Source organism: Stenella coeruleoalba, assembly GCF_951394435.1.
Source record: "Stenella coeruleoalba genome assembly, chromosome: X".
Lineage (NCBI taxonomy): Eukaryota > Metazoa > Chordata > Mammalia > Artiodactyla > Delphinidae > Stenella > Stenella coeruleoalba.
The window spans coordinates 21842206-21863362 of NC_137152.1; the positions used below are offsets into that span (position 1 = coordinate 21842206).

At 37.7% G+C, this 21157-nt stretch overlaps 1 protein-coding gene across 4 annotated transcripts in view; it reads left to right on the forward strand.

The window, feature by feature from the left end:
- The window catches only part of IL1RAPL1 (interleukin 1 receptor accessory protein like 1), a 1345156-nt gene that overhangs the window by 195951 nt on the left and 1128048 nt on the right, over nt 1-21157 (forward strand). For 3 of the 4 annotated variants that reach the window (XM_079910445.1, XM_079910444.1, XM_079910446.1), the window contains exon 2: nt 20582-20687. In XM_079910445.1, the coding sequence (XP_079766571.1) occupies nt 20606-20687 (82 nt within the window). In that variant the 5' untranslated portion in view covers nt 20582-20605. Of the gene's footprint in view, nt 1-17507; nt 17649-20581; nt 20688-21157 lie in introns of those variants that run through there. The other variant, XM_079910447.1, reaches the window with a different exon arrangement.

Below are 21157 nucleotides of genomic sequence, written 5' to 3' on the forward strand. Positions count from 1 at the left end.
AATATTATTTAATTATACTTGGATATACTGAATATCACTGTGATGAGAACAAGTAAGGAAACATTGACAGTAATTTACATGTGAAATTTTGCTCTCTAGCCCCATAATTAAAGTAGTACATATAGACTGTTTGACCACTTGATGAAGCATGTTGTGTTACGGTGAGTATGTCTTCTTGTGTTTCAAGTTGATGAAGCAAGCTGACCAAAGTTATCATTCTAGGGGACACTTCCCAGGGTCCTGAGTATAGGTAAGCATTAGGAAGAGAGTGCTCTATTGCTGTTGCATTTGTTTGTGGCAATGTGAGATTCAGTCTAAAATGATATGACTTTGAAGAATATTGCTAGAATATATAATTTTAAATTTTCCAAGAGGAAATTGTAGTGTTACTCTCATCGAATTCTTTTATCACAAAGATAAGAATACTAAAGCCTAGAGGGGTTAAATGACTTTGCAAAGATCTTAACGTTAGCAGGTGGTGTGGCACACTCTAGACTTACATCTAGGTCTCTTAACTGCCAAGTTACTGCTCTTCCTATTATTCCATACATCAATACTACTTTCCAAAAGTCTGTGCTGTAAATTACCATCTGGTAATCCATGTAGAAGGACTGTCTCCACCAAATGGTGAATAAGAGCTTGTTATTTCGTTATATTTTCAATGTTTTGAGGTCTTTAGAGAAGTGAAAATGTTTAGTCAACTTGACAAGAAGTATGAGAGTGAGTAGTTTAAGTGTGTATGGTGAGCCAGGGAGAATCTAGTTTTGATGGGCCTTGAAGCTTATACAGTTTTGGCCCTACTCTATAAGAAGACAGGATGCAAAATTACAACTACAGAATTAAGTACAGGGCTTTAAAAGAGGCCTGTGTAATTTAAGGGTCCTCAAGCTCAACCTTCATCAGCCTCTGGTGGTGAGTCAATTAGTATAATTGAAATAATAGAGTTTTGATTGGACTTTTGGAATAACACGCTGTCTCTCCAGACAAAGCATTGTTACTGAGTACAACGGAAGGATGATCTTTTCCTTTCAACATTTACAATGGGTTTTAACTGCGCTCTTGCTTATATGTATGAATATACACAAGGAAATTCAGGCACTGCTTTCTAGCTCTAAGAAATATGGTGCTTCCTTGAATAGTGCTTTAGACATGCGGCCCTACTTTTTAAAAACCTCCAACTACCAAAGTTTATGTAGGAAGCAGTGCTGTTGATCTTTGAAGGCTAAAGACTTTTGAATGATCCATTAAATTGGTATGTTAAAGCAGTCCTGTGTATCTGCTTATTTTTGGAAGTCATCTAATTATAAATTGTTTGACCTCATGCAGTATGAGGATACCAACTCATGTCTGTTGAAAAATGGGTTGCTATAAGTGGGACCAATTGAAGTATTCAGAGAAATGCTGCTTATACAAAACAGTATTTTTCAGTCAGTTTCCAGTGTTAGTATGCTACACATGGAATACATGATAGGCACAGAAGAAATAAGGGTAATATTTTACATTACAGGTGTTTTGAGGTAGGCAAGGCTGTTATTATGTTTCCTAGTCTTATAAAGAAAATCAGTTGCAGGATATGAACTATTTTTCCCTGAAGTAACATAGCTGGGATTCAAAGCCAGGATTAGGACACAAAGGGTAACAAGCTTTTCATTATGCCACTCTGTCTCCTCTTAGAGGCCAACGGAAGTTTATATCATCCCCGCTGTCCTTCCCCACCTGGAAACAGTTGCATTCCCAAGGCCTTGTAATTTAGCTTTTTGTTATGACTGCTTTTCTCTGAGTTATTTAATTAGAATCTGCAGCTTTTGGCAGGAAAATAGTCAACCCAGCGTATTTCTAACAAGTAATGTCTTTAGGGGAGAAAGTCCAAGTGAGCAAAGAGAAGGAATGCATGATAGTAGCTGCTAGCATATATTAATTGCAGACAAATTTCAGTGGGAGTGTCAATCACCATGAATTAAATTTTTAAGTGAAGTGGCCTGAAAAACAAGAATGGGATGGAACAAAGCATGTATATCATAGTACAGAAGATCTGGGGTCCTCCCAAACCTGTCATCTTTTAATGGAGGAAGTTTTAGGAGCAAAGGCAGGGCCTATGTTGATAGAATGATCTTGGGAAATGCCTTCCAAGGGCACCTTTAAACATTTCTTTTCAGACATGATGTTTTCAAAGGCTTTTCTATTAGAAAAATACGATTTTAAAAGCAATAGGTATATATATGTATACCATTTTTAAATAATCAAATTAATGTAGCTGAATGGATAATATCATTAAGCATTCTAAAGGGTTGAATATTGCTAATGAAACATAGTTGAGCTTTTAGAAAGAACTGTTATAGAAGATAAATGATAAATACTAGGTGAAAAAACAATGGTTTCAGTGGTACTGACAAATATGGATCAAGAGGGCTTTCTACCCCTCTGGCTCAAAGCATTTCATTATTGGTAGATGGAAAACAGAAGGATGGTGTCGTCTATTGAGAAATTCCCTCAACAGGGAAGGTTAGATCCTGCTATTGGGGATGATAATATCAGTGTGGTTTTTCATCATGTTGTCCCCTACAATATTCTAGGTACATTTTTTGTCTACTAAATAGTTGATGACACGGTTCTCTGCATGGTGTTGATGAGCAACTATTTTTTGATGTATTTTCCTTGAAGCCCATAGGTTTCTCAGAATTAGGTTTTCTGCTGGCATGATTGCAGTAATATCTTCTGGAGTTTAAAATTGCACCTATTTTTCCAAGAACAAGCGGTAAATCCTGTTAAATTGCAATGTCAAGTCCATAGTTTGCATCGAAGTTAACAGAGAGAGAACAGTAGACTAGCTTCCAGGCAGGAAATGTGAGAGTATTTAGACTCCATCATGCCTGAAAGCATTTTTTTTAAGTGCAAACATTGGATATATTACCCAGGGAGTTAAAACACAAGCAGCTAAAGGGAAGTGGATCTTTTCAGTCTGTCAAATTATGTGTGTCTACTTCTTAATCATTATCATGAAACTGTTCTATGGGAGTACTTGAACCAAGTTAGCTTTCAATTAGCATGACATTATATTGGCAAGTCTAAACTATTAGAAAAAATATGGTTCTGGCATGGACATCATATACACGAGCAAGTTATTGGTGCAGTTTCATGATCCAACACTATTACAGCCTGTTCAACTCTTAAAACTCTTGCCTCTCTATTTTTTCTACTATACTCACTTGAAAACAACCCCAAACCCAGTGAAATCCAGCTATCCGCCTGCTTCCTGCCTTCACCCAAGTTGTTGAGCATTCCTGAAGTAATCATACTACCTTTCTGATTGGTTTCTCCTGGTTTTCCTCCTACCTCGTTAATTCCTAATTTACTTTGCTGATTTCTCTTTGGCCTCACTAAGTCATAGTTCAAGGCCTCAATCATGAGCCCTCTTCTCTATCTTCCTTCCATAAGTGATGACATCTAGGTTTTAAATAAAATCTGTATGTTGATGACTCCTGAATATATGTCTGCAGCTCAGACTCCTTCCACCTTCTCCCCATCTGTATTAGTTATCTATTGCTACATAAAAAATTTTACCAGAAACTTAGTGTCTTAAAATGAAACACAATCTCATGGTTTCTGTGGGTTAGGAATCTGGGCATGGCTTAGCTGGGTCTTCTGGCTCAGGGTTTCTCACAAGGCTGCAGTCAAGATGTTGGCTGGGGCAGCAGTCATCGTGAGGTTCGACTGGTGCAGGATCTGCTTCCAAGTTCACTCAGTGGTTGTTGGCAGGATTCAGTTCCTTAAAAGTTGTTGGACCAAGTTTTTCTCTGGTTGTTGGCCAGAGGCCACCCTCACTTTCTTGCCATATGGGCTTTTTTATGGGGCAGCTCACAATATGGCAGTTGGCTTCATAAAAGTGAATAAGTAGTAAGAGAGTGCCAGCAGGATGGAAATCAGTCTTTTGTAACTTAATGTCAGAAGTGACATCCTATCACTTTGGCCTTATTAACAAGTCACTTGGTTCATCCCACAACCAAGAGGCAGGGATCATTACAGGCCTACCGTGCTAATATATCAAATGGACTTGGATATTTTAAAGGCATCTCAAACTTCAAGTATCCAAAAAGGATCACATCCTCCTAACAACTTCCCAAAGTTGTTATTCCCCTAGCCTTCCCCATCTCAATTAATGGTAGCACAGTACACCTCTATTCTCTGGCTAAACCTGGGAGTGATCTTTGATTTCATTTTTACTCACTGACCACACCTAATATATTGGTAACTCCTGTTACTATTATCTTTAAATTGTACACTAAGTCTGATGATTTTCTCTTGAAGAATAGTTGATATACAGTGTTCTGTTACTTTCATGTGTATAGCAACAAGATTCAGTTTTCTATATATATATTTTTTCCCAAATTCTTTCCCATTATAGGTTGTTACAAGATATCAAATATAGTTCCCTGTGCTATACATCAGGTCCTTGTTGTTTATCTATTTTATATATAGTAGTATGTATCTGCTAATTCCAAACTCCTAATTTGTCCCTTTCCCCTTTGGTAACCATAAGTTTGTTTTCTATGTCTGTGGGTCTATTTCTGTTTTGTATATATGTTCATTTCTATCATTTTCTTTTAGATTTCACACAGATTTCTGTCTGACTCACTTCACTTAGTATAATAACCTCTAGGTCCATCCATGTTGCTGCAAATGGCATTATTTCATTCTTTTTTATCGCTGAGTAATAGTCCATTGTGTGTGTGTATGTGTGTGTGTGTGTGTATACACACACACATACACACACACACCACATCTTCTTTATCCATTCATCTGTTGATGGCCACTTGGGTTGCTTCCATGTGTTGGCTATTGTAAATAGTGCTGCTATGAACTTTGGGGTGCATGTACCTCTTCGAATTAGAGTTTTCGTCTTTTCCGGATACATACCTAGGAGAAAGGAACCTCCATACTGTTCTCCATAGTGGTTGTACCAATTTACATTCCCGCCAACAGTGTAGGAGGGTTCCCTTTTGTTCACACCCTCTCCAGCATTTATTATTTGTAGTGTGATGATTTTCCACCATTACCTTTGTTAAAACTCTAAGCCAATATCATTTCTTGTCTGAACTACTTCATTAGCTTCCAACCTAATTATTATCTTTTTTTTGCTATTCCTGAGCCAGTATAGTCCTTCTTTTACATGGCAGTCAAGGCAAAATTTTAAATTATATTATCTTACTAGTACCTGTATTAGTTCCCCAGTGCTGCAGCAACAAATTACCACAAACTGAGTGGCTTAAAATAACAGAAATTTATTTTCTCACAGTTCTGGAGGCTAGAAGTTCAAAACCAAGGTGTTGGCAGGGCCATGCTCTCTCTGAAGTCTCTAGCGGATGATTCTTCCTTGCCTCTTCTTAGCTTTTTGTAGTTATTGGCAAACCCTGGCTTTTCTTGGCATCACTCCAGTCTCTGCCTCTATGGTCATATGGTTTCCTCCCTGCGAGTATGTGTCTGTCCTTCTAAGGATACCAGTAATTGAATTTAGGGTCTACCATAACGCAGCATGGCCTCATCTTAACTTGGTTACATCTACAAAAAAACAGTTTCCAATAAGGTCACATGTGCAGGTACCTACGTTTAGGACTTAAACATCTTTTGGGATGACCCACAGCAGTCCCCTTATTTAAACTCTGAATTATTATTATCTTTTACTACAAATAACGTAAAATACAAGTCCCTACATGAATTGGCCCCAGCCTCTTCTTCATGCTCTACCTAGTCCCACTCTCCCCTCTGTCCAGTCTCTTCCAACCATATTGACCTTCTTTCTTTTGTACAGTTATGCTGAGCTTGTTCTGGTCTCATGGCCTTTGCATATGCTCTTCCTCTTCCTGTGATGTTTTCCCTCCATATCTGCATGTACTGCCTCCCTCTCACGATTTAAGTTCCAAGTTATAAGCAAGACCTTGGAGAAATTAAAACAGTAACTTCTGTACCACATCACTCTTTTTCCTGTACTCCTATTTTATTTCCCTCACAAAATTTATCGTTAAACAAAGTGTGTTACTTACTTGTCTGCTTGTGTTTTGCCTGGCAGGAACGAAGGGTCTTGAACTGTCTTGTTTCTTGTTATGTCTCCAGTACTCCAGTATGTAGGATAGTGCATGGCATATGTGGGGCAAGGAGTTTATATACCCGTTACAACACCAGAGAGCAAGATGACATGCAGAACTGCGAAGTAGATTCTGGAAAGTAGTAGATACCAAATGCTGATTTACCTCTGATCTTGCGAACTTGTGGAGGTGGCAAGAATTTATGTTTCTTGATGTGGTTGGAAGAAGAGGAGTCAATCTTAGAATTCAATTCTTAGAAGAATCCCAAGCAAGGAAAGCTATATGCTAAGTGCTGGGAAGTTACGTAGCAACCAGATCAGACAGGCATAGAGCGATTTTTATCCTCTTTGAGGAGATAGTGCAGCTTCTGCGGTAAAGAAGCAGGACCCTCAGATAGTGAATACCTTTGAGTTGAGTGACTGTAGAAAATACCTAGTTGAAAACCGCAGAAACATCACATGGAAAGAATCTCAGTCTATGCATGGACTCTGTAAACACACACTGCCCAAAGAAATAATAACACTGCCTGCAGGTGAATCATTGGATATGGATTGTACGTGTTTTTGTTTGTGGGTATATTTGCATCAGAGGTCTCAGAAGTTTGTTTTATTTATTATGGACTAAAGTATTGTCAGTGGAAGACCTGTAAACATTTTGTAGCTGTATAGCTTTGGGAATGGTAACTTATATAGACAACAATAACTTACCTACCTAATTGAAAAATTGTAAGGATTAACAAATTGATTTATGTGAAGTACTTAGATACATACCTGGCATTAAGTAAGTGTTGAAGAAAGGTCATTGGTTGTCATTAACAAATACTGAAAGCAGAGTATGCAAAATCAGATATGAATGTGTAAATAATTATCACAAATATCTACAAATATTGATAGGTAAACTAGAATATGGTGATAAACTAGAATATTTCTTTTAAGTTTCTGGCTTCATTGTTGTAGTAGCTTCCTGTTACTGCTGTAACGACTTATCGCAAACTTTGTTGCTCAAAACAACACAGATTTGTTCTCTTTCAGTTCTGCAGGTTAGAAGCATGAAATGAGTTTTATGGGGCTGTAAATCAGGATGTCAGCAGGGCTGAGTTTTCAGGGGCTCCAGGGCAGAATCTGTTCCCTTAGTCTTCTAGCTCCTGGTGGCTGCTGACATAACTTGGCTCATGGCTTCATAACTCCAATCTCTGCTTCTGTTATCACATGGCCTTCTCCCTAACTTTAATGCTCTTGTCACCCTCTTATAAGGACCCTTGTGATTACATTGGGCCCACCTTGGAATCCAGGATGATCTCCCCACGTCCTTAGATGCTTAGATGAATCACGTCTATAAAGTCACTTTTCCCATGTAAGGTACCATATTCAGCCATTACAGGGATTAGTCCTTGGACATCTTTGAGGGTCATCAATTATTCTCTCGTACACAAATGCTCTCACTGTCTTTTAATTTTTTTTTACATCTTTATTGGAGTATAATTGCTTTACGATGGTGTGTTAGTTTCTGCTTTATAACAAAGTGAATCAGTTATACATATACATATGTTCCCATATCTCTTCCCTCCTGCATCTCCCTCCCTCCCACCCTCCCTATCCCACCCCTCCAGGCAGTCACAAAGCACTGAGCTGATCTCCCTGTGCTATGCAGCTGCTTCCCACTAGCTATCTACCTTACGTTTGTTAGTGTATATATGTCCATGCCTCTCTCTCGCTTTGTCACAGCTTACCCTTCCCCCTCCCCATATCCTCAAGTCCGTTCTCTAGTAGGTCTGTGTCTTTATTCCTGTCTTACCCCTAGGTTCTTCATGACATTTTTTTCTTAAATTCCATATATATGTGTTAGCATACGGTATTTGTCTTTCTCTTTCTGACTTACTTCACTCTGTATGACAGACTCTAGGTCCATCCACCTCATTACAAATAGCTCAATTTCATTTCTTTTTTATGGCTGAGTAATATTCCATTGTATATATGTGCCACATCTTCTTTATCCATTCATCCGATGATGGACACTTAGGTTGTTTCCATCTCCGGGCTATTGTAAATAGAGCTGCAATGAACATTTTGGTACATGACTCTTTGAATTATGGTTTTCTCAGGGTATATGCCCAGTAGTGGGATTGCTGGGTCATATGGTAGTTCTATTTGTAGTTTTTTAAGGAACCTCCATACTGTTCTCCATAGTGGCTGTACCAATTCACATTACCACCAACAGTGCAAGAGTGTTCCCTTTTCTCCACACCCCCTCCAGCATTTATTGTTTCTAGATTTTTTGATGATGGCCATTCTGACCTGTGTGAGATGATATCTCATTGTAGTTTTGATTTGCATTTCTCTAATGATTAATGATGTTGAGCATTCTTTCATGTGTTTGTTGGCAGTCTGTGTATCTTCTTTGGAGAAATGTCTATTTAGGTCTTCTGCCCAGTTTTGGATTGGGTTGTTTGTTTTTTTGTTATTGAGCTACATGAGCTGCTTGTAAATTTTGGAGATTAATCCTTTGTCAGTTGCTTCATTTGCAAATATTTTCTCCTATTCTGAGGGCTGTCGTTTCGTCTTGTTTATGGTTTCCTTTGCTGTATAAAAGCTTTGAAGTTTCATTAGGTCCCATGTGTTTATTTTTGTTTTTATTTCCATTTCTCTAGGAGGTGGGTCAAAAAGGATCTTGCTATGATTTATGTCATAGAGTGTTCTGCCTATGTTTTCCTCTAAGAGTTTGATAGCTTCTGGCCTTACATTTAGGTCTTTAATCCATTTTGAGCTTATTTTTGTGTATGGTGTTAGGGAGTGATCTAATCTCATACTTCTCCATGTACCTGTCCAGTTTTCCCAGCACCACTTACTGAAGAGGCTGTCCTTTCTCCACTGTACATTCCTGCCTCCTTTATCAAAGATAAGGTGACCATATGTGCGTGGGTTTATCTCTGGGCTTTCTATCCTGTTCCATTGATCTATATTTCTGTTTTTGTGCCAGTACCATACTGTCTTAATTACTGTAGCTTTGTAGTATAGTCTGAAGTCAGGGAGCCTGATTCCTCCAGCTCCGTTCTTCTTTCTCAAGATTGCTTTGGCTATCCGGGGTCTTCTGTGTTTCCATACAAATTGTGAAATTTTTTGTTCTAGTTCTGTGAAAAATGCCATTGGTAGTTTGATAGGGATTGCATTGAATCTGTAGATTGCTTTGGGTAGTAGAGTCACTTTCACAATGTTGATTCTTCCAGTCCAAGAACATGGTATATCTCTCCATCTATTTGTATCATCTTTAATTTCTTTCATCAGTGTCTTATAATTTTCTGCATACAAGTCTTTTGTCTCCTTAGGTAGGTTTATTCCTAGATATTTTATTCTTTTTGTTGCAATGGTAAATGGGAGTGTTTTCTTGATTTCACTTTCAGATTTTTCATCATTAGTGTATAGGAATGCCAGAGATTTCTGTGCATTAATTTTGTATCCTGCTACTGTACCACATTCATTGATTAGCTCTAGTAGTTTTCTGGTGGCATCTTTAGGATTCTCTATGTATAGTGTCATGTCATCTGCAAACAGTGACAGCTTTACTTCTTCTTTTCCGATTTGGATTCCTTTTATTTCCTTTTCTTCTCTGATTGCTGTGGTTAATACTTCCACAACTATGTTGAATAAGAGTGGTGAGAGTGGGCAATCTTGTCTTGTTCCTGATCTTAGTGAAAATGCTTTCAGTTTTTCACCATTGAGGACGATGTTGGCTGTGGGTTTGTCATATATGGCCTTTATTATGTTGAGGAAAGTTCCCTCTATGCCTACTTTGTGTCTTGTTTCCTTTATAAAAGGATTCTATTGACCTCCTGACACATAGAACGCATTTCTTTTCCTGGCAGGTTTGGTGGTCATGTTCTCACTGAGTACCCAGGGGTGACTACGAAGCACCTTTATAAAAGATAACTAGTTTGTTGGTCTCAGAATTGATCTTTATCTGCCCGATAGAGCTAATTATTCTGATTAGTGATTAAACTTATGATATGGAGGTACCAGCCATACCACAGATCATTTGGTAATGTCTGGAGACATTTTTGCTAATGGCAACTTGAGGAAGGTGTTACTGGCATGTAGTGGGTGGAGGCCATGGATGCTGCTAAACGTCCTACAGTGCACCTGACAGCCCCCCATAACGAAGAACTGTCTGGCCTAAAATGGTAATAGTAGTGGGGTTGAGAAAGCCTGCCCTAGGGAACTCTAAAAAATGCTTAGACATTCAGTTTTCAGCGTGAGAATCATGAGGCAGCAGTTTTGGCAATACTCCGGTCATTTGCCTCTTTGAAAGTTCCCCAAGTGATCCCAAGATGTAGCCAAGGTTGAGGAGCACTGCCTTCCTTAGCATTTCTCGTACTATCCTACTCTCTTCACAAGTTATGTCTGTGGGCATATTGAGTTTAACTGGAAAATGAAAGCTTTTAAGTATTTTTTGCCACATATAACAAATATCAAATATTGCAGTTCTAATGAACATAAAGCCAATTTTTCTTGAGAGTTGCAGTAAATTTCTTTGACATGTTGAATTTTAAACACAGAGAAATGTGATAAGAGTAAGGTTTATCCAACTACCCATTTAATACATTGGCAGGAAGCGCTCACAAAAGGAGGGCAAATCTACTCAGCTAGGATCATGTTAGCAGCCCACAAGAGCGATGATGGAATATATTTGCTTTTCCTCCCTGGGCTTGTAACTTGCCTCATCCAATCTGCTGACTTTAGAACCCCCCAAATTTCTTTGGTATGAGCTTTTGCAGCTGAATTACAGTGGCGGACATGGTGAATATGAAAGGTGCAAGAAAGGTGAGTTAGAAAAGTGGCAGATGGAAACTGTGTAGTGTTTTTATTTACGCTTTCTATTCCTGTGCACAGCGCACTTTCCATTTTAGCTAGTCAGGTTCATCCATTTACTGGATTTTCTCCTGTCACCAAGTAAGTATGAGTGGTATTGAATTTTGTAGAATTTTCTGGCAGCATATGGAATATTTCCATTTCTCCAATAGTTCTGGTAATTTCAGTTTAGAATTATTACATATAGGTAATTCAGTTAAGTCTGTAGTTATTTGCATAGCCCTATAAATGTTCAGTGGCTCATAACAATAAAGGGTAATACGCACCTAACTAAGCACCAGTGTTTTAATGTTAATCATACGTTATCATACTTGATTTTCACAGTAATCCTCTGATGTGGAGACTTTTCCCCTGCTCACTCGACAGGTGAGAGGATAGAGGTATAGAGATATTAAATATTATTTATTTGTCCAACTCTGCACAGCTGTTAAGAAGTTGGGTTGGGCTTCAAACACAGGCAGTTTTACTCTTGAGTGTATGCACTTAGCCACCTTCATTGTGTATTTCTTCGGGTTTCTCTTTACAGACAAGCACCAGCTAGTGCCAGGTATTTTCTAACCTATAGCTGGTTATACTAAGCAACTCTAGACTTTGCAAGGGATGATTGCATAAATTTCCAGTGACCTTGATATTGAGGCCTTTTTCTAGGAAGCTTGCATCCTTGTCACTGTTCCGCTAAGATGGGTAGTTCCCCTGCCTTTCCAAAGCTGAGAGAAAGGCCTAGTGTCTCAAAGTACATTTAGTTCTTGTTGATGATAATGTTATGGAAGTAGACTTTTTCTGTGTGTCTTTGTAATTCCACTAATCTGTTAGTTAACTGCCTTGAAGTTGTCTTTATATTGTTGTTCACATGGTTTCTGATTAAAGTATCATGATACTAAGCACCGACTGGAATACAAAATCTAACAGAGAGTAGCTTATTGTAATTTCTTCTTTAAACTTAAAAAAAATAATTTTCGTATCTCAAAGCATTCATTTATTATAGTAAATGAATATAGTTATAGAGCATAATTTTCAAAAATCATGACTCATAAAAGTATAAAATGAGCACGTCAAAGATTTATTTATTTGACTTATTAATGAAGGAACTGAAAGAGATGTTACAACCAATTCAGAGGAGGTGTCAAAGAACCATAAATTTATATGCAGTAAAGGAATTTTGGAATGGATTTACCACAACTGGTCTACGCATAGGGCAATAATCAGTTGCATCCCACTAGACACAAATGATTTGCATTTCTGGGGGCAAGAATTACTTGCATTGCTGTTAACTTTCTAGAAGTGGAATAAAAATTCCACTTGGAAAAATTTGACTGTTTTTAATCAATATTGACAAAATGGTCAATATTTTCCTCTTGGAGGACATTATTTTTCTCTATTTATCATGGAATGGTCTTTTAAAAATGTTTTTATAACTGTAACCTATAAATATGGAAATTCTGCATTTCTCTTTTTCTAATATTTATAGCTATTATTCTTACTTCCTGGTTCATTTCACTGCCTAGGATTTCTAGATAAAAGCTAAGTGGTAACATTAACTACCCTTCCCAGTGTTATTCTAGTTTTATAAAGTTTATTAAATTACTTATGTTAGTTCTAATTTTATTTTGTCAAATTTGTAAGGTTTTCTATGTTTTTACAACCATAATCATGATTTTCTGTTCCTTATAACACACCGTGTTCCTTGAAAGTTTGAAAGTACTCGTCTGTATTATTTTCTGTAGTCAAAAATTTTTGGAGTTTATACTTTAATGGTATTTAGGGTTTTTAAATGATTTTTGTTTGATTCATATTTTTCTTTTGTTTAGTAAATTTTGGAAATTGACATTCCAAGAAAGCCACCCATTATGTAAAATTTTCAAATTTAGTAAAATTTAAAGTTTTCTAAGTGTTCTATGTCATTGTATATTTTATATCTTCTTTTACACTTTTTATTTATATTATTGGCCTCATTTTCTTAGTAGATTACAAAGAAGTTTAGTCAACTCTTTATAATACAAAGCTGCTTTATCACCCTTAGTCCCTTAAACACCATTGGCTTCCCAATGAAGGATATGGTCCAGACTTTGTGAGAATAGAACAAGTCCTTTCCTTACAAGATTCTTCTGTTAAGTTTTGAGCCTAACCTGGAGCCACCCAGTTGGTGTGCCAATTATCCCACAGTAACTGCAGCTGCTACTCCAGTCTGTTAGTTTGTAGGACATTCCATAGCATTTTATGCCAGGTTACTCTACAGCAAGGTACTCTGGTGTGTAATTTTCAGGACAATATTTAAATAAGGAACACATGCATTTTGGATAGTTATTTGACTACAGACTGTTCTTGTTTTTTTAAATTTATTTTATTTATTTATTTTTGACTGCATTGGGTCTTCGTTGCTGTGTGCGAGCTTTCTCTAGTTGCGGCGAACGGGGGCTACTCTTCGTTGCGGTGTGTAGGCTTCTCATTGCGGTGACTTATCTTGTTGCGTGCAGAGCATGAGCTCTAGGTGCGCAGGTTTCAGTAGTTGTGGCACGTGGGTTCACTAGTTGTGGCTTGCGGGCTCTAGAGCACAGGCTCAGTAGTTGTGGCACCTGGGCTTAGTTGCTCCACGGCATGTGGGATCTTCCCGGACCAGGGCTCGAACCTGTGTCCCCTGCATTGGCAGGCGGATTCTTAAGCACTGTGCCACCAGGGAAGCCCCTACTACTGACTATTCTTTATCACCTTGTAGGAGAATCTGTTAAGAACCATATGATGAAGACTTTATTCTCATTTGGCCTCTTAGATTATGAATTAACATTTGGTGATCAATATTGAAGAATGGTTATAAGATCTGGAACCTTAATATTCCCTTGCTAGCCACACTCTATAGGAAGCAATGATCTTCTGGTTAGGATTGTGTTAAACAAACAACAATAGCAACAACAGCAAACCCTAGAAAAGTATCTGGGCCAATTTGTAAAAAAATTATCCAAGTGACTTAAAACTTATTTTTGATGATCTAAACATAGGCCCTTCTCTACTCTCCAACCTGTACTGAGTAGATTGTCAAATATATAGTTTTGTTTTCACTAGTGGAAATTTGAAAAATGTACTCTTTCTGTTCTCCTCTCCCTGTAATCTCCTTCCCATCACTTTTAAACCCTTTCCACCCTGGCCGAAAGTCAGCCCAGATATCAGCCTCATCTGAGAATGTTTTCTTGACCTCTCCAAGCAGCCCTGAGCACTTTCCATATACCTGAGAATTTTTCTCTTAAAATGCTTATCCCTTGCTATAATTGTTGATTTTCGTGTTTCTCTTCGATGTGATCCTTGGCCACAGTGACCATTTCCTAATGATTTTGTATCCTTCCTACTTAGAACAGCATTTGAAACACAGTGGGCACTCACAAAATTTAAAATAAATGTATAGATATCTTTATAAATTTGTGAGTGGGTGGTTTTTCTCAAGATAGTTGTCATAGTTCCATGACATAGCAAACAAGTTTCCCTGGGACTAATTTTAAATATCATGCTTTTTTGGTAACTTTTAGTTGCAGAGTCTGTAAGAGCTTCTGTTGATCCTCTCCATAGAGACTCTATTCCACAACTTTAACATGCATTGCTTTATTTAAATGGTGCACTTGGTAAAATACTTTATCTGTGTCATGCACAAATGGATACTTAAAATTTTTTTTATTAGAGTGAAAAAATGGTATAATCTTGAGCTTAGTAATATAAAAACATTAAGGATTAAATAAAATATAATGGATCATTGTTGGAGCATAAATAATTATTACAACCAACCAGGAATGGAGAGAAAAGAGACAGAGAAAAAGAGCTGGTGTTTAAAAATTTCTACAGTTAAATGTCATTGTTAAAACCATAAAGACAATTATTTTACTTAAAGGTTGTAAAACTTTGAAGTAGGTATTTAGTACCTTACTATGTTGTGGGAGGAAATAAGTAAAAAATGAAATAAAGTCAAATGAAATAAATATGACACATATTTATGTCTATGCTTTTTAGGTGAGAACACTGAGACTTGTAGAGATGAAGTAGCTTGCCTAACCTAACACAGGAAAACTCTTAATCCAGTTCATTCCCATTCTAAAACCAACTCCCTCTGCTTTACGACCCATGTAAGTGGAATAAAACAAATGAGTACAACTTCCCTCTATTTCTCTTTTAAACTTACCTTGGTATTCCTACATACGTACTTTCTTTCTCTTCCACCTATAAGAGGAGGTGTCCCAGCTTCCCCAGACTAATGTCTCTTCCCTTCTAGATTCACTTCCTTTCTCTGGCTCTGCTTCTCTTTGCTTCAGTTTATATACAGGTCCTAGTCTTCCCTGTTTTCAACTACAGTTATCCTTCAACTTCTTTACTCTCAACTGTGGGCTCCACATCCTACCATTCAGAATCAAGCAAATAAAACTGATTATCCTCCTTAAATTTTCTGATTATACCCCCATTTGTCTAATTACAAGACTGGTCAGTATCATCAGCAGTGTCTTAAGTTTCAAGCACTTGCCTCTTTTTTTTTTTTTTTTTTTGCGGTACGTGGGCCTCTCACTGTTGTGGCCTCTCCCGTTGCGGAGCACAGGCTCCCGACGCGCAGGCTCAGCGGCCATGGCTTACGGGACCAGCCACTCCGCGGCATGTGGGATCTTCCCGGACCGGGGCACGAACCCGCATCCCCTGCATTGGCAGGCAGACTCTCAACCACTGTGCCACCAGGGAAGCCCACTTGCCTCTTTTTATCCTTACAATACATAAGCTCTGATGATTGTGTCCTTAAACATCCTTGCTTGCTTCATTGACCCATATCCTTCCTGATTCACATTCCCTTTACTACCTGACTTTCTCACTTTTTCTCCCTTTTGATTCCCTATGAATGTATGGTAAATATTTGTAGGCTTCACAGTTGAAAGCATAAGCTTTCTTCACCTTCTCTATGTGGTCTACACTTTCTTCCTGTTTATCCTAATCCATGTCTTTAACTACAGCTGCAATTACAACATTGTTATCTTCTACCACTCTACTGAGTTTCTGGCAAATATTTTTAATTAACTACAAGACAATTCTAATAGAAGATTCCACAGGCAATTTGAAATCTACATGCCCTAAATATAATTTTGTGTATTTCTGCAGCCTCATTGCCCAAAATGTCTTCTGTATTTCTTTATATTGGTAAATAGTATCATAATAGACCTTGTTACTCAAACTGTATGCCTCAGATCCACTTTTGAAGCTTCCTTTTAACATCACTTCCTTTAATATCACTAAGCTCTATTTATTCCCAAATCTGTTCTCCCACTATTCACCCCTACTGCATTAAGGCTGACCCTCTTCCTTATCTTCCTGTAACACTGCCTGTTAACTAGTTTCTTCTGCCTTCAAACTATACTTTCTAAAACAGTTCAGATTATTCACCTATAAGCATCCAATGGCTCTTCTTTGTCTATACTGCAGAGAATCTTAGGAGTATGTGAAAGGCGATAGGTCAGAATCTCAGATGAGTTATCTTGTGTCTTCTGAAGAAACGTATTCAGTATACATATTGTTTTCATGATTTAAAAAAAGGTAAAGAGGGCTTCCCTGGTGGCGCAGTGGTTGAGAGTCCGCCTGCCGATGCAGGGGATGCGGGTTCGTGCCCCGGTCCGGGAGGATCCCACGTGCCGCAGAGTGGCTGGGCCCATGAGCCATGGCCGCTGAGCCTGTGCGTCCGGAGCCTGTGCTCCGCAACGGAAGAGGCCACAACAGTGAGAGGCCCGCGTACCGCAAAAAAAATAAAAATAAAAAGAAAGGTAAAGAAAGTAAAGCTGCATGAAATATTATTGGATGATGAAGTTAGAATATGAGTGGAAAACATTGTAGGGGGCATGGGGGAAAAGTCCCCAACATTTACCTAGCATATCTTGCTCTTCAGAATCCTACATTGACATCTTCAACCTCTTTCCCTACAGCCCCTAAGTTGTGGTCTATTTACACTTTATTCCTGAAACTTGCCATTTCACATCCTTGCTGTAATAGTTTCCTATTGGTGCGATAACAAATTACTACAAACTTAGTGGCTTTAAACAACCCCAAATTTTAATCTTATAGTTCTGGTGGTCAGAAGTCCAAAATGCATTGGACTCACTTGACTAAAATCAAGGTGTTAGCATGCCTGCATTTCTTCTGGAGGTTCCAGGGAAGAATCTGCGCCCTGGCCTTTTCCACCTTCTAGAGGCCACAAAAATTCCTGGGCACATGTCCCGTTCTTCCATCTTCAGAGTGCATTACTCTGATCTCTGACATTTGCTTTCATCCTTATATTTCCTCTTTCTGAATCTGATTCTTCTACTGCCCTTTTATAAGGATGCTTGTGATTACATTGAGCTTACTCTGATAATAGTCTCCCATCACAAAATCTTTAAATTAACAATAGCTGTAAAGTCTGTTCACCATGTAAGGTAACATATTCACAGGATCCAGGAATTCAAATGTGGGCATGTTTAGGGGTGGGCCTTATTCTGCCTACCAGACTGACAATTTCACTCATCCTTTGTCCTAGACTCAGAATTCCCTTTCCCGTAGAAAGTCTCTCCTTTATGACCTAGCTGAAATGCTGCTTCTTGTGGAAGCTCTTTCCTATGACTTCACCAGATCCAACCAGGAGCAGAATTAATAGATCTCCTCCCTCTACTCCCTCAGCGCGTTATACTCACCATATGGCAGTAGGGCCAGTCTAATTAAGTAGGTAAGTATTTGTCTCCCTTATTGGTCTGTGAGCTGTCTTTATTAGGGTGCATTACATTGTCTTTGTGTCCCCACTGCACCATCGCATATGTGCTTAATAAGTGTTTATCAAATGATGAGTTTGAATGCCAAAATTCAACTGCGTAAAGTAGCAACCACATTCAGTCTTTCATTCATTCATTTCAGCTAATATTTTTTGAGCATTGAATAAAAAAGATGAATAAAACACACGTTCTCCCTGGAGGGACTTTGTCTGGTAGAGTAAAAGACATGCAGTTAAAGAGATAAGCTAATAGTGTGGGGTAGCATGTAAAGAAAGCTGGTATATACATAAAGTTTCACAGGTGAGAGGGATGTGAATTGAGTCTATAATAGTGTTAATAATATAATAGTAATGATAATAATGATAGTGGTAACAGCAGTCAACTGCAGTAAAGACAGTAACAACAGTAGCTTTCATTTATTCAGATTGTTCTATGTGCCACTGCTGTTCTAGGCACTGTGTTATATGTACTGTAATAATACCTGTTTTGTAAATGAAGACACTATTTGCAGAGAGGTTATTTGCCCAAAATTATACAGCTGATAGGTAGCAAAATGGGGTTAAGAACCCAGACAGACTGGTTGCTTATAACCACTGTGATATGCTCATTTTGCATAAGGTTTAGTAGGGATTTATGTGAAGCCAAATGGTGAATGGTACTCTTTTTTTTGTTTGTTTTGTTTTTAGAGTAAGTTTTATTATGATATAATTCACATAACATAAACTTTACCATTTTAAAGTGTACAATCAGTAGTTTTTAGTATATTCACCCAGTTGTATAACCATCACCACTGTCTAATTCAGAACATTTTCATCACCTCCCCACAAAGAACCCCCGTACCCATTAGCTGGCCCTCCTAATGTTTCCCCTCCCCCAGCCTCTAGCAACCACTAACCTGCCTTCTATCTCTATAGTTTTGCCTGGGTGAATGGTATTCCTAACAGGAAATAGGCAAACAATCTCAGGTCCATCCACCCAGAAATTGAAGCTTCTTGAAATTAGGTCGCTGATACTATGAGATACTATGTGACAATAAGAAAATAGACAAGAACCTCAGTAAATGTTTATATATAGATTGCATTGGGATTTCTGGGTAGGAATTTTAATTATGCAACAAGTACAGCAAAGTTTGAATGTCTATGACTAGATATATTTAATGTGTCTTTCCATATAAAATACAATAAATTGCCTTAAAGAGATTTGTAAAGATTACTGTAGGTTGACCAAGATGTTGAATGTGTGAAATGCTCCATAATTCTTTTTTGTTTTCCCTAATATACAACTGTTTTGAGAGATTCAATTAAGGATCTTGATGTTACCAAATTGATGCTTTCCAAACCAATTTAATTTTAAGAAACAGAATCATAAACTAGCCTGTATGCCTTATAGAAATGAAATGAGTGAGGAAATAGTATCTTGAACAAGAGTGAAGTAATAAGGTAGTTAAGCTGGAAGGTCTTGCAGTGTATAGTTGGATCCTGGAGTTTCTTGGGCAGTGCTGATTAAACTCACACTGAGAGAGGAACTGATTCTCACTGCTAACCTGAAGGCTGAAGATATCAACTTGAAGATTTCCTGCCGCTCCAGTTAGTGCGGTGGCTGGGAAATGGGATTCGGGTTTTAGGAATGCATGCCTGAGTCAGGCTTGCACTTTAATGTGGCAGTTCGTCAGATGTGTCTGTCTGATGAGTCGGCTTTTCGGACTAGGTTTCATTTATGTCTTTATGTGAACTCCAGGTGCTCAGTTAGAAAACTGAAAGAGGCTATCATCATTTACAGGAGCTGGAGTTAAAACAGCTTATTCTCAATGCTATTTTAAAAATTCCCTGACTTTCTGACTAAAATGATAATGGTGACACTTTACTGCAAGTGAATGGGATTTGGTTTTGTTTTGTGAATTAAAATGTGTTTTAACAGACTTTTATTAATGTGAACGGATTAATCACTAAATATACTCAGGTTTATGAGGCTTTAGGAGAGCAAAAAAGAAAAATGTGACTGTCAAATCACCATTTCAGCTTCCTCATCTTTAATAGAGTCATAGTGATTGAAAGCTGAAGATGATCAGTCCTCAACTGTCTTGCAAAGAAACTTGTGCTGTCATGGATTGACAATATATTTGAACTGTGTTCTGACTTGCTACTTTTTGAAATTAAGTCTTTCAGCTCTACTATCTCAGTCTTACACAAAAATAAAAGGGAGATGATTTTCTGAGGAAGACAAAGTTCATTTCAGTTAATTTCAAATGAAATATTTCTCCCTCTTGAAATCCAAACACTAGGCTAGTGTCCCTTCTGTTTTCCCTCTGAGACCCTTGTAATAGGAAGAAATGATGTATCTTTCTGTAGCTTTCATATACATTGTACTTTATTTCAGTGGAGACAAAGTCTTAAAGTTCTCTGGAAGTATCTTTTAGAGTTTTTTTTTAAAAAATTGTAAAACTATAATTAAATCTTCAGAGGAGTAGATTTCTTCTCAATTGGAAAGAATGATACTGAGTAAAACCATAATCTGTTGCAGCATGGAACGTCAAAAAATGTCAGTGTTTGGTGATTTATATTTAAAATAAATTGTTAATGAAATAGTACTTTTGAAGGGATTGTTTCCACTTTTTAAGTACAGTTCGATCCACTAAATAAAGAGAAATTCTAAACCTTAATTGAGCATAAGATTTTAAAACATTGTAGGGGGCCTATAGAGACATAATTTTGGTGTTACTGGTTTTGAACGCCAAGTTCCTAAGGGAGAGAGGAATACAGATTCTGTTCACATTCTTTCTATTTGTGGAATTAATTGCCCCAATTGTGCACGATTAAAAGCCTAACAGAAATCTTATTATATTGCTATGTATTTTTAAAATGTGTGTTTTTCTTCTTTATCTTTGCTTTAGGGAACAGCTTTTAAGAGCTGGAAGATGAAAGCTCCAATTCCGCACTTGATTCTCTTATATGCTACTTTTACTCAGAGTTTGAAGGTTGTGACCAAAAGAGGTTCTGGTAAGCAGTGTTCCTTTCTTTTCGCTCATTATGGCTTGAAGTGCTGATGCTACATTTACACATGTACCATTTGTGGAGAGGTTGAGAATTAACCAGGATCCATATTGTGGAAATACTGTAGATTTATCTTTAAATGAGTGGAGCGTAACTCACAGGGAATTAGAAAGGTCGGAGTAGGTTGAAAAAGATGTGGCTTGTTTCGTTAATTACTATGAATTGGAATGAATTCAGTATTAAAAGCTTGCGGTTGATTTCATTTTATAGTGTGATTTTCAACATTCTTTATAAAGAGTGTCATTTAAATTTCTGCATGGAAATACTGTGGATTTTTTTTCATGTTAACATTTACCGTCACCATTTCAATGTCAGCTATGCTTAGGGCAGATTCTTTTTAGGATTTTACTTCAGCTGATTGCTTAATTATTTTGGAAGTATTTTTAGAAAACCACCAGAGTTATTAAAGAAAGCGT